This window comes from Muscardinus avellanarius (genome assembly GCF_963383645.1).
Source record: "Muscardinus avellanarius genome assembly, chromosome: 1".
In the NCBI taxonomy this organism is placed as follows: domain Eukaryota; kingdom Metazoa; phylum Chordata; class Mammalia; order Rodentia; family Gliridae; genus Muscardinus; species Muscardinus avellanarius.
This window is the reverse complement of record NC_137786.1, coordinates 187,708,773-187,720,938: the sequence shown is the minus strand read 5'-3', so window position 1 is coordinate 187,720,938 and position 12,166 is coordinate 187,708,773. Positions and strand designations below refer to the sequence as shown.

At 49.3% G+C, this 12,166-nt stretch overlaps 1 protein-coding gene across 1 annotated transcript in view; it reads right to left on the bottom strand.

Moving 5' to 3' along the window:
• Positions 1 to 2,160, bottom strand: part of LOC308259299 (F-actin-monooxygenase MICAL2-like) — a gene marked incomplete at both ends in the record, with an annotated part of 55,546 nt that extends 53,386 nt beyond the window's left edge. The window contains one exon of the mRNA XM_080690218.1: positions 2,017 to 2,160. Within this exon, the coding sequence (XP_080546344.1) occupies positions 2,017 to 2,160 (144 nt within the window). The remainder of the gene's footprint in view (positions 1 to 2,016) is intronic.
• Positions 2,161 to 12,166: the final 10,006 nt, after the last annotated feature.

Below are 12,166 nucleotides of genomic sequence, written 5' to 3'. Positions count from 1 at the left end.
GTGGCTGATTGGAACCTTTGGAATCTACCTGGAGCCCCCCAAATCCACACTGATCAAAGGCCACTATGGATTGGCTGGGTAGCAAGGCCGGCAAGCTGCTCTTGAGCCAGGGAGCAGAGAGTATCGACCTCGGGGTGACCAGGCACAGGGAAGAAGACAAGACTCCACATAGCTTATTCGTACATGGTCCTTATGAAGGGCATCTTCTTCCCAGAGGCATGTTCCTCTAAAACCTAGAACCCAAGACTTCTTTGGAAACCACCAAAGTGAGGAATCACAGTTATCCTTTTAGACTGGAGCTGTGGTGGCAGAGGGATGGTCTTCAGGAACTTTCAGTGTCCCTTCTAAATTTCACACCTTATACCATTGAGAAAGGAGTCATTTTCAGGAAGCAGGAAGTTGGCTCTTGGCAAAGGAAGACCATAGGACTCTAGGAGTGGCTGTGCCTGTTAAAGGCTCGGAGACAAGTATAGGAGGGGGAGGTACTTCACGAGAGCACACAGCTCTTTTGTCTACTTCCTGGAGCCTAGAACATGGCCTGGCAGATGCAGAGACTTATTAACACACTAGAAAGAAAGAGTGCAACCTGTATATCTAAGATGACATCTCCTCTTCAAGGAGGATGCTGCTTCCAAGGTGCTCAAATGCTATCAAAGGCACCCCTACTCCTGTGCCTTCAGTTGGGAGCTCCTCAACACCCTCTGCATGTCCCAGCATCCCCTGTAGCCCATGGTGCAGCCCAACACCTGGCGCAGAGTTCATACCCCAAAGACTGTTAAGAGAGCAGCTGTGTCCTTGTGGGTGGCTGAGAAGGAACAGGGTGAGTTTTTATCAAAAGTACATGTGAAGAAGGCTTGGTGTGGACCCTGGACAGCCTCTCCCTGGCCCTGGCCCTGCACTTGTGGGGACCTAAGAGCACTTAGCAACCAGAGTTAAGTGTGGAAGGCAGGAGAGAGCCCAGGAAGCTAACCTTCCTAATGCGAATGCAGAGGCCTAGGGTGACTCACCTGAGGTGGGGAGGAATCATCCAGGGTGAGCTCAGGGACGCTGTCTGAAGAAGAATAAGAAGATGGTGGGGAAGATGAAGGAGAAGACCATGAAGAAAGAGGAAGAGGAGAAGGTTCCTTTGCAGGTGACAAAGTTCTCTTGTTCATTGGTGTCAAATCTATCAAGGAAAGAACACTTCATTATAAAGCTGTTGTTGCTTTATTTTATCATGAAAAGAGGAAATTTTAGCCAGGTATGGTGGTGCATGCGTCTAATCCCAGCAATGCAAGAGGCTGAGGAAATGGGATTGCAAATTCAAGGTCTGCTTTGGCTACTTAGCAAGACCCTGTCTCAAAATAAAAAGAGCTGGGGATATAGCTTAGTGGTGGAGCACCCGTGGGTTCAATCTCCGGGGTTTTTAAATGGAGCTCCAGTTCTATAAGCAGAGCCAGGAAGAAGAAGGCATTAGAGGCTGACTCAGAGGTTCCTAGTGCCCAGTGTGGGACTTGTAGAGGAGAGGGAGGGTTATGTGGGTAAAAGGAGGCACCAGGATGAGAAGTCAAAGGACTCCTGTGGAAATGCTCCTGGAGATGGGGCCTGGACCCTTTAAAGTGCTTCTTGGAAATGGACAACTTCCCTTAAAGTTCCCCTAAAGCCATGGAGGTCAGGAGCTAGGTCTGTATTAACTCAATAAACCATCTGAGGTTCCTTTCCACTAGATGCCGGAGGATTAGCTCTGGCATGGACAAGGTTAACATTCACTGCTAGTGAAAGGGGCTCCTCCTCTCACAGGTGCATGACGGGCTCTCAGACAGGTACAATTAGCTCGAGATCTTGAGGGAACACAAGGTTACAGCAATATCCAAACCACTGGAAGGTATAGAGTAGAGTTTCTACCAAGGTCCTGTTGGTTAAGAAACAAGCAGGCAGTAGTGTGTCTGCTCAGAGATGCATGTGTGAGGAGTGTGGGCAGGCCTTGGGGAGGAGCCTCACTCCAAACTGTGAGCAGCTGGAATAATCTGGTCTCACGAGCGCAGAATTGTGACAGCTGTGGCCTGTAAGATCTTCCAAGCTCATGTGTGCCTTCTCTTCTTCCTTCTCCTCTTCCTCTCCTTCTGAGTATGGTAACCTTAAATCTGCAATCTCGAGTATCTGATCTCCATATTGGACCATTTCAGATCACTGGTGCTCAGAGAGACTGAGAAAAGCGCCAGGTAGCCTTTAGATGTGCCCCTCAGGACTGGACCCTCAGCCCTCTCAGTCTCCCATGAAGCATGGCGTACACAATGGTATCCCCCACACTCCTCAGGACCTCCGTGCCTACTGGCCACTCTATCTCATGTCCTGCTTTGGGCTGCTCAGCTGACCCATTGAGCTTTCCCTCCAAAGTGTCCGGCCTTCACTTCTGAGCTCAGCACGATGCGCTGGTCTCAAGTTTCCCCAAAGCTCTGGGTGAGAGATTCCTCAGGGGCCCACACAGGCCAAACCCAGCCCCTCTAGCAGAGTCCCTGTTCTCCGGGGTGGGGGGCTCCTGGGTGAGTTCTGGGTATTCCGCCCTGCTTTGCTCACATACAAATGAAAAACATGTCAGATGGTGTATCCCAGGCTCAGGTTCTGAAAAGACGGCTACCAACACGCAGGGTCAAGGAGCGCCCCAAGGGAAGCCTCCCAGGCGGCTTCCGAGGGAAGAGGTACCCGGGGCCCAGCTGACATGAGGGTAGGCGAGGAGGTGCCCCCCAGGGAAAGGCTGCAGCTGAGAGAGCTGCAGGGGAGGCGCTGGCTGGCCTCCCACACCCGCACCCCACCTCCGCCCACAGGGAGATGGCTCCTCGGGCCTAAAAAGGCAAAAGCTGTGAGTCAGTTGCTGCCTTGCTTCCTGTCCTTGGCTTGCCAAATTCCTACCAAATTCCTTCTCCCCCTCTTCCTTGCCCCCTCAGTCTCTTCTCCCCGCCATCTTCTGAATCAAACTCCTTAAAGTGTCTCAGAAGCAGCCCTGGCTCCACAGGCGGCCTTTGTGTTCTTCCGGGCAGTCTCAGGGAACTTTATGACACAGAGCCAAGGACACCTTGGGACACACGCCCGGTTGGAGAGCCTCAGGGGGTCACAAGGTCATGACCTAGAAGCTGTTCCTCCTCTGACCCCAGGAGCTGTTCCATCTCTTCTCCTTTCCTAATCCCCAGGCCCACCCTGGGGTCTATAGTGAGGTCTCTCTCTCCACACTTGATCCTCCCTCACTGTCTTAGAGGTGGAGCTTGGGGAGGATGTGAGGAGATGAGGGAAGCATGTCCCTGAGAGGGGTACAGCGTCAGAAAGGGAGAGCGAAGCCAGAGCCAAGCTGAGCAATGACGGGATGCCTCACCTGCCTGAGACTGGTTATGCCTTGGATTCCCTTAGAAGACCTTAAACGGGAACCCAGGACCCCAAACAACCCTTTTACCTTCATGCCAGCTGCCTGACACTGAGCAGGTTCCTAGCCCCTCAGCTTGCTCAATGGGACGTCAGTGCTGCTTCATGGGAAGATAAAGGCATAGAATGGGACAAAGAGCTCCGCCCAGCAGTGCAGGACACAGATGCTATGAGCTTGACTAAATATGGATTCCACCCCCTTCTTTTCCTCTCATGCACACAGTGGCATTCAGTAAAGGCACTGCTGAGTCTGTAACCCATTGCAGAGAGAGCTGCCCACCTACCCCAGCCCAGATTTTTCTCTCTTGGGCCTGGGAACTCCTCATTTGCCAGCTCAGACCTTTCCTGAAAACCTTGGTGCAGCCCAGCCAGGCTGGCTGCCTAAGCTCTGCAGAGGCCTTGGTCCTGGGTGCTGCTGACTCTCAAAGTCCCTTTGTGTATATGGGGTTAGTCCAGGGCTTGGATTACAACTTCTACTACGCCCCATCCCCAAAGCTTGTGCTATTCTTGGGCCTTCAGAACGGCCAGCTAGGGAGGGAGCTTCACGTTCTACTGCCAAAATGACTGCTTTGGTGGTGCCCAGTTTTCAGGAGGACTGGGATTCCAGGGTGCAGCTTCCCAGAATTCAGGGGCCATGTAAACCTCAAGTCTCTCTCGAAGTCTAGGAGCGCCCTCTAGGGGCAGCATCCTGAGAACCTGAACCCCTGTGCTCCATCTGCAGGCTGTCCAACCACCTTGGACCCAATTCATTTGTTCGTTCGTTCATTCATTCATTCATTCATTCAGTGGGAATGGGGATGTAGCTCAGTGCCTAGCATGTACCAAAGCCCTAGGTTTGATCCCCAACACCATGTACATACAAAATAACACCTGTTCATTGAGCAAACAAGGGCTGGGTGCCTTCTCTGGGCCAAACTATGCTAGACAATAGGCCCCTAGAAGTAATTCAGCCTCAAACACTGCTCTCACACCAGCTTTCCTGTGTATCAGAGCCTGATACTCTTTGATAACTAAGGGCTCAGGTTTCCAGGTCTACCCAGACACCTCATGCTGTGTATCAGTCCTCTCTGTCCTGTGTCTCCTCCAGCACCCTGACCCTGCTGTGAGGTCTCCATCAGTCTCCATGCTGGGAGCTCCCTGAGGGTATGACTGAGCCCTGTACACGGGTGGCACTCAGAGGTGCTGTGATGGACTCTGTATCCATGAGGACCTGCCCGAAGAGCAGGATCCCAGTGCATCTGGAGGAGACGGGAGGAGTGAGGTGACACATGGAAACTGCTAATTTCCTCCATACTCTCCCGCTCACTGCCTGCCTGGGGGCTGTCAGATGACTCAACCATCATTTGAGATTGTTTTCAGATGAGGTGGCTGGCCCAGGTGTGCAGCTCTGGTCCAGCTCCCAAGGTGGCCTCTGTCCCAGCCAGTGGGGGTTGGGGGCTGCTGGAAAGTGACTCACTGGCCAGGAGTCAGTGCTGACTCAGAAGGAAAGAAAACCAGGGCTCCCTTCCAATTGCAATGTTTCACTGTAGAAGCTCTTGCGGAACCGAAGGGCTTGCTGGAACGAGGAGCCTCTCCTAGAACAGGCTGGAGAGGGGAGGTGGGAGGCAGCAGGAGACACAGAATAGGACAGAGGCCGGGCCCCTCCTCCAGGGCCCTGAGCTACTGTTGGAAAACACCCTCCAGCCCTGGAGGCTACTGTGTGTGTGGTCACTGCGCCCTCTTGTGGGGGCTCTGGTCCTCACCCAGCCACTGGCTGCCTCTTCCCTAGGACCAAGGCCCAGAGGGTGTGTGTGTGTGTGTGTGTGTGTGTGTGTGTGTGTGTGTGTGACTTTCATTACTGCTTTGCCTACAATTGCATCCAGCCAAAAAGGCAGACATCCTGGCCCAACTCTTGTGTACAGAATCAAATCGTACAGGCCCCTGAGCCTCAGTTTCCTCATTGTTGTCTCAAAAATCTTGGAGCCCATCATTGCTAAGTCCCCTGTCTCTGTGACTCCAGAGTACGGGGAGAAGGGGGATGGCAGGGTCCCAGATCCCTTGGAGAATGCTTCCTCTGGTGAGTAGCGGAATCAGGTCAAGTGTACATTTTTTTTTCTTGCCCCTGAGGTCCAGGAGGCCATGGTGGAGAAGAAGACACCATGTAAGGAATGAGAGCAGCTGCCCCTGAGACTCCACCAGAGAGCTCCCGCCTCCCACCTCCCACCCCAGCCGGTGACTCACTGGACTGGTATTTTCTTCTGCAGTTCTGCTGTTTACTTGGAGCAGGAGACTGGAAGCTATTGGCCCTTTGCATAGCTGTGGTGGAAAAAAGAAAGGGGCAGGAGGGAGAGTCCATTAGATATGTAAAGAGAGATTTTCTCTTATGGCCCACTTACCAAAAGTTAGTAGATGAATGGTTAGTGTGTGTGTGTGTGTGTGTGTGTGTGTGTGTGTGTGTGTGTTTTACTTGAGATGGAACCCAGAGGTGTTCTATTTCTAAACTACACCCAGCCCTTTATATGTATTATTTTGAGACAGTGCCTCATCAAGTTACTCAGGCTAGCTTTGAACCTGGGATCTCAAATCTCAGCACCCCAAGTACTGAAATTATTGGCCTGTGCTACCATAGGTGACTCTTTTCCTTCCCTCATAACACACTTCTGTTTCTTCATACCCACTTTTCATTCATTCACCCGTCAAATAATGATAGAGCACCTGCTTTAGGATAGGTACTACCCTCTGTCAGAAAATGCCTCAAAGTAGAAGCCATCACTGTATGTCACTGATTACTCGTGCAAGCATGTGTATATACATTCATGTAGACACAAACATGTCAGCATGAATGGATACATACATTCATTCATTTATATCAGAGCAGGGCTTTCAAGCTGAGGTCTTTAAAACATCACACCCATGTTCCATATATGTAATAGAGGAAAGCTGGATCTGCTTTGGTTGGAGCCGGGAAGCTGCAGGAAGTTCTACCCTCTGCTGCCCACTCCCTCTTAAAGTCCCCCAAATCCTGGAAACCAGTTTTGACTGAACCTCTGCCAGAGGATCCCATGTTTATTGGGCTTACTGCCCCGTTTCAAAATTTAAGAATTACTCTAAACCCTCACCCCGGAAATCTACCTTCTTTAATCAAATATACAGAAAGATATGGTTACAAATTTGTGTTCTTTTATGTATCTATAATTTGTTCCAGCACCCCACGGGGTGGTATTGTTCACTTTGGGAACCAATGCTGGAAAATCCAATTGCCAGACCCCTTCTCATGGAGTGGTTACAATGGAAAGACTTTTGCAGGATGTCATATACTTTCTACTAAAGCCCCTGAAGAATAGCTGAGCAAAACAAACATTACATTCAGAAGAAAATGGTTTTTGTCCATTTTGGGCACAAGAATGGGCAGTAGAATCCAAATGCTCCCTGCTCCCAGACAGGACCCGCAGATACCGTCTCGATCACTGTGTTTCCATTACAGCTGGCAAGCAGGAAGGGGCTGAATGCACATCTGAGTTCTCACAAGGTGAGGCCAAGCCTGGGAGAAAGGATGCCTGTGGGAGGGACTTGGCCTTGGGGACACGGGGACAGGGAAGGCCAAACAGAACTCCTAGAATTCAAGGCTTGGCCAGCATGTTCCTTGTCCCTCTGTAGAAATGGTCCTAGGTACTCTAGTCCCGGCCAGTTTGGTGTTGGGCCTAAGTTCTTTTTCCCTGCCAGACTATGGAGCACAGATGTTAGCTGCTACCAATAAGAGATCTTGGATCCTCTCCCACCCTTTCCCTATTTGGAGAAGCCTTGTGCCTGCTCTGTCTGGCATTTTTCCAGTCCCATGGGCCCTCTTTCAAGGTCAAGTCCATGGGTCTGAGGAGCCCTGTGCATGGACGCAGAGCAGTCCCCTTACCCAAAGCCAGATGAACAGTGCACCAAGTGCTGCCACAGGGTCAGCATCAGTCTGTCCAGGCTGGATGTTTTGCAGGAGGAGCAACAGGTCAAGCGCAGCTGCCCCCTACTGACACTTAAGAAGTCACACAAGAAAAATGTAAGACTTAGAGCTCTGATTGCCCTCCTCTGCTTTTAACGTTATGGAACAGAACCTATCAGAAATGCCCAAAATTCATGAGTCTTTCCATGACGGTGCTAGTGGGCCACACAGGCACACATTGTTACCACAGCAGGAACAGCAGGGTGGATGGTAATGATTTGCTCTAGTGGCTCTGACCAGCACGAAGCATGGCTGGCTCCTGTCTTTTTCACTTATGTCTTTTTTTTTTTTTTTTGGTGGTACTGGGGTTCCTGGAAGCCCTTCTACCTCTGGGCTACACTCCCAGACCTATTTTCTGTATTTTTGAAACAGGGTCTCTTAAACCAGAGCAGCTGGCCTCGATCCTCCTGCCTCTGCCTCCCAAGCGCAGGAATTATAAGCGTGCGCCACCACGCCCGGCTTCACTTATGTCTTATGTGCATTTAATTCATGGATGACATAACCGCATGAATACACTTCTCGATACCATCTCTTTGATGGGAGCCTTGTATTTATTTTAAAGGAGTACTTTGGAGATCACAGTATGTGACCTGCCGCAAAAGGAGTACGAGGGGAAGCATTTTGCCATATGGTGCTGATGATCTCATTTTAAAGTTATAAACTAGCTGTGTCCTCCATATGCCATTGGACCATCCTGTTTCCAAGTTATTGCCAGAAGAAAGTGAACAAATATAAATTTTTCTATGCCAAAATAATTTGGGGGCAGACTGACATCCTAAATTGAATTGGTTTCTATTCAAGGATCCAGTGCACTTGATCAATATACTTGCACACCTGCATAGAAACACCTGGTTGCTTATACCAGATGCACACATGGGGCCCCACTATAGACTCACAGAATCTGACTCTCTAATCTTAGGGACCTGGGAATATGCCTTTTAAGCAAGATTTATAAGAAACACTAAACTAGAAGGTTATGGTTTGGATTTTCAATGTCTCCCAAAGGTCCAGTGTGTTGAAGGCTTGGTCCCCAGCCTGTGATGCTACTGGGAGGTAGCTGAGACTTTAGAAGGTGGGCCTAGTGGAAAGGAGATCATTTGGGATTGCCTTGAATGGGATACGGAGGGCCTGGCCCCTTCCTATTTTTCTTTTCGTTTCCTGGCTGCCATGAGGGGAGCTGTTTCCCCTACCATGTGCTCCCATCATGATGTACGGCTTCCCCGCAGGCCCAAAGGCAGTGGGGCCGCACAGCGATGCATGGAAGCCTGTAAAATCATGAGCCCAAATAAATCTTTCCTCCTCTTATAAGTTGTTTATCTCAGCAATGAAAAGCTGACTAACAGAGCTGTCCTGGTGAGTGTTTTCTATGGCTTTCATAGCACAGAGTGGAAGTTATCTTTCATGCCCTTGTGTTAGACAAGCTCTGGGTTAAAGGACTTTGAGGACATAACAGGTTCCTTGATATGCTGAGGTGGTCTGGAAATCTCTTGATAAATGGTAGCAAGATGGATAAAACATAAAAAGTATCATTTAAACCATTATGCATTTACATTTACTGTTATAAAAGGCATACATTTCAGGAACAATCAAATGGAAGTGATTATGGGGCCAGGGTGGGGAGGGGCACGAAGCCTGCACACCCTCCAGGCTTGCCCATCTCTGGAAACCTCTGTGTGCTCACCAATCCCAAAGCTCTTCTGTTGTTTAGGGTTTGCAAGGCACCATTTTTAAGCATAGAATCCAGTGGCATTAAGTAACATCTATATTTTGTATAACCATCACCACTATCCATTTCCAGAACTTTTCCTCATCCCCAAGTGTAACTGTCTTCATAAAACAATAATTCTCACCCACCCCATCCCACCCCCAGCCCTGTTAACCAACATTTTACCTTTATGTTTCTATGGGTTTGACTACTTTCCTATAAGTGGAATCATACAGCATTTGTCATTTCTTTACGACTGGCTTATTTCATTAAGCATATGCCCTCAAGTTTCATCTATGTTGTAGAATTTCATCCCTTTTTAAGGTCGAATAGTATTGACTTGAATGGATATGCCACGTTTTGTTTGTCCATTCATCTCCTGATGGTGTTGGGTTTGTTTCCCCTCTTGGGCTAGTGTGCAAATATGCTGTGATGAGTACAAGTGTACAAGCCAGGAGTCTTTATTTTTAAAGGCAATATCCTGGTCTTTTCTGGCCTTTTCTATACCCACCTAAGAGGCATTAATACAGGTGAATGAAGTTCAGTAATATCCACTCCTGATGTTAACCTGTCATTAATTGGAAAAGTAATGGGCTTACCATAAACAGCCCTTAGACTTATGCCAGAGATGTTAACCTTACAAGGTGGCCTGCCTATCAGTGATCAAAGCCATGGCTGATAAAGACCAAGTCAACAAAAGATTGATGGAAAGTCACATGCTCTATCCACTTATCTGTCATCTCTGTATTTTATTCTAGGATTAAACTGGACTGTCAGAAGCAAAACGCTTTGGCCAAACTACCTTAGTTTACTAAGCCCAGGCCATGACTTGCTGGGTCGTGTTTTATTGTCATGACCTCACACTGCAGCAAAAAGGCCTTAGGAAAATGATGGCTGAATTTTCTAAGGAGTCATTGTTTACAACATGATCTAATGCATCTCTTGATATCATCTGTTTGACATGAGCCAGGAACTTTTTATAGAGTTAAGCATTAAGCAAAGTTGTTCCTGAGCTGAGAACTGTTGAAAACCAATATGTTTTTCTCTTGGACAGTGAGAACAATAATTGTTTGTGCTTCCTTTTTATTGCCGGCTGTTTAGAACTATGCTTTGTCTTTCTGGAGTCCATGTCTCCTAAACCTGCTTTGTTAATCTTGATTTGAGGCCTCCTTTTTCCTATGCACAGTCATATAATTTTGTTTTACATCTTCCTCGTAAGTTGCTTATAGTTCTATGGCAATTGAACAGAGAGGATAAATAAAATGGATGGGTGAAAGGCAGGCTCTGTATCCGTAAACAGGGAAGCTGGAGACCTGGGATATGGAAGGGGAATGGAGGGCTGGCAGTGCCCAGAGGAAGGCTGGACAGCCTGGGCACCCGCCAGTACTCTGTTCACTGCCTGTGCTGAGCTTTTTCTGGAAGGCCCTACAAATGGTACTTTAAAATGTGTTTTGATGACAGTATCCCCTATTTTTTAAAAGGTTCTTGTAGAAAAGTAAATTCAGAGTTTCCAGGACTTACAAAATGTCTGTAGAGTTCTTTTCTGCCCCAGCCTTGGTCTTCCTGGAAATAGCTCGCAGGAGGACTAGGTGGAGATTCTGATCTTGGCCACCAGAGGGCAGGGCAGGACCAGTCGCGCTCTAACGGCTGCAGAGGCTGTTTATTGGTCCTGAAGGTGGCAAGTTTCTTTTGTCCTGTTTCTCCCCTGGCTTTCCAGAAGCCACCCAGAACTCAGACCACTTGGTCACAAAGTTTTTGTTGACTGAATTAAATCACTCAACTTCAGCCCCCCATCTTTTTGTTTGTTTGTTTTGGTACTAGAGATTGAACCCAGGGGCATCCAACATCTGAGCTACTCCCCAGCCCTTTTTATCTTTGATTTTGAAACAAAGTCTTGCCAACTTGCTGAGGCTGGCCTGGAATCTGAAATTCCATTACAGACGTGTGCCAACCACGAACTGTGAGTTCTCTGGCTGCCAGGCCAGGGAAAGATGCTCATTCCTTGTGCACACCTGCAAAATGAGCTTCCTACTCCTCACATTTCAGGGTCCCCTGGGCTAAGGTGGGAAGGTCCAGATGCCCACTGACAACTTGCTTACTACTGTGCAGGGGAAGCTTGGTGCATCCCTTGAGCCTCACACCAGTGACAGCTATGCTTTCCTGAGAGGCATGTACCTGAATAGTTCTACAAGGTCATTCTTCCTGGGGTGACACGCTGTCCACAGCAGCCAGGCCCACATCCCTCCCTTCAGGGGCTGTGGGATGCTGGAGGGCACCTGAGGTGATGCTCACACCACAGGCAGCTGTTCTAGTTAAGCAAGACCTGCCCCTACCCTCTCTACTGGCCGGTGACACCCCGCAGCTGACTAGGCTCCCTGGACATCTTTGCTTGGGACTCTAAAGCTTCTCATGGGGAAGGATATATCATACCTGGGTCCAGGTCCCCACCCTCACTAGTACCCCAATCCTCAAGAGTCCTGTCCACCACCTCTGAGCATGGGGAGGCTGGCTGGCAGGGTCTCTGCTCCCCCTCTATGTCCCAGAATAAAGCATGGGGACCCCCTGCTCACCATGTATAGGCTGTAGCTCCTCAGGGCCCTTTGTCCTGGTTGGGGGCTCCCTCAGGGAGATGTGCCGGGTTAAGGGCTTTGGCAGAGGTGGTGATCCTGGCTGCCAGGCTCTCTCTTCACTGGGCTTGGCACTGGGGGCTTCACTGCTGCCATAGTCAGACTCAGTGTCAGAGCTGGAAGGAGGAAGGAGGGTGGATGAGTGACAACCCTGGACCCCTACTCCAGCGCACACCCACAAGACACGCATCCCCAAGAGCCCCCAGCAGATCTTGGAGTTCAGGGGTTTCATTGTCTTGGTACCTAGCCCCCAGCCTTGGACTTTGTCATGGCCTGAATTATATCCCCTGCGAATTCATATATCGAGGCCCTCAGTCCCAGTACCTCGGAATGTGACTGCATTTAGGGAGACGCATTAAAGTGTCATTAAGTTAAAATGGAGTCACTAGAGTAGATCCTGTAGTTCCTCATCCTCTTTGACCAGTGTTCTTAAAAGAAGAGGAAAATGGGACAAGCCACAAAACCAGGCATGTC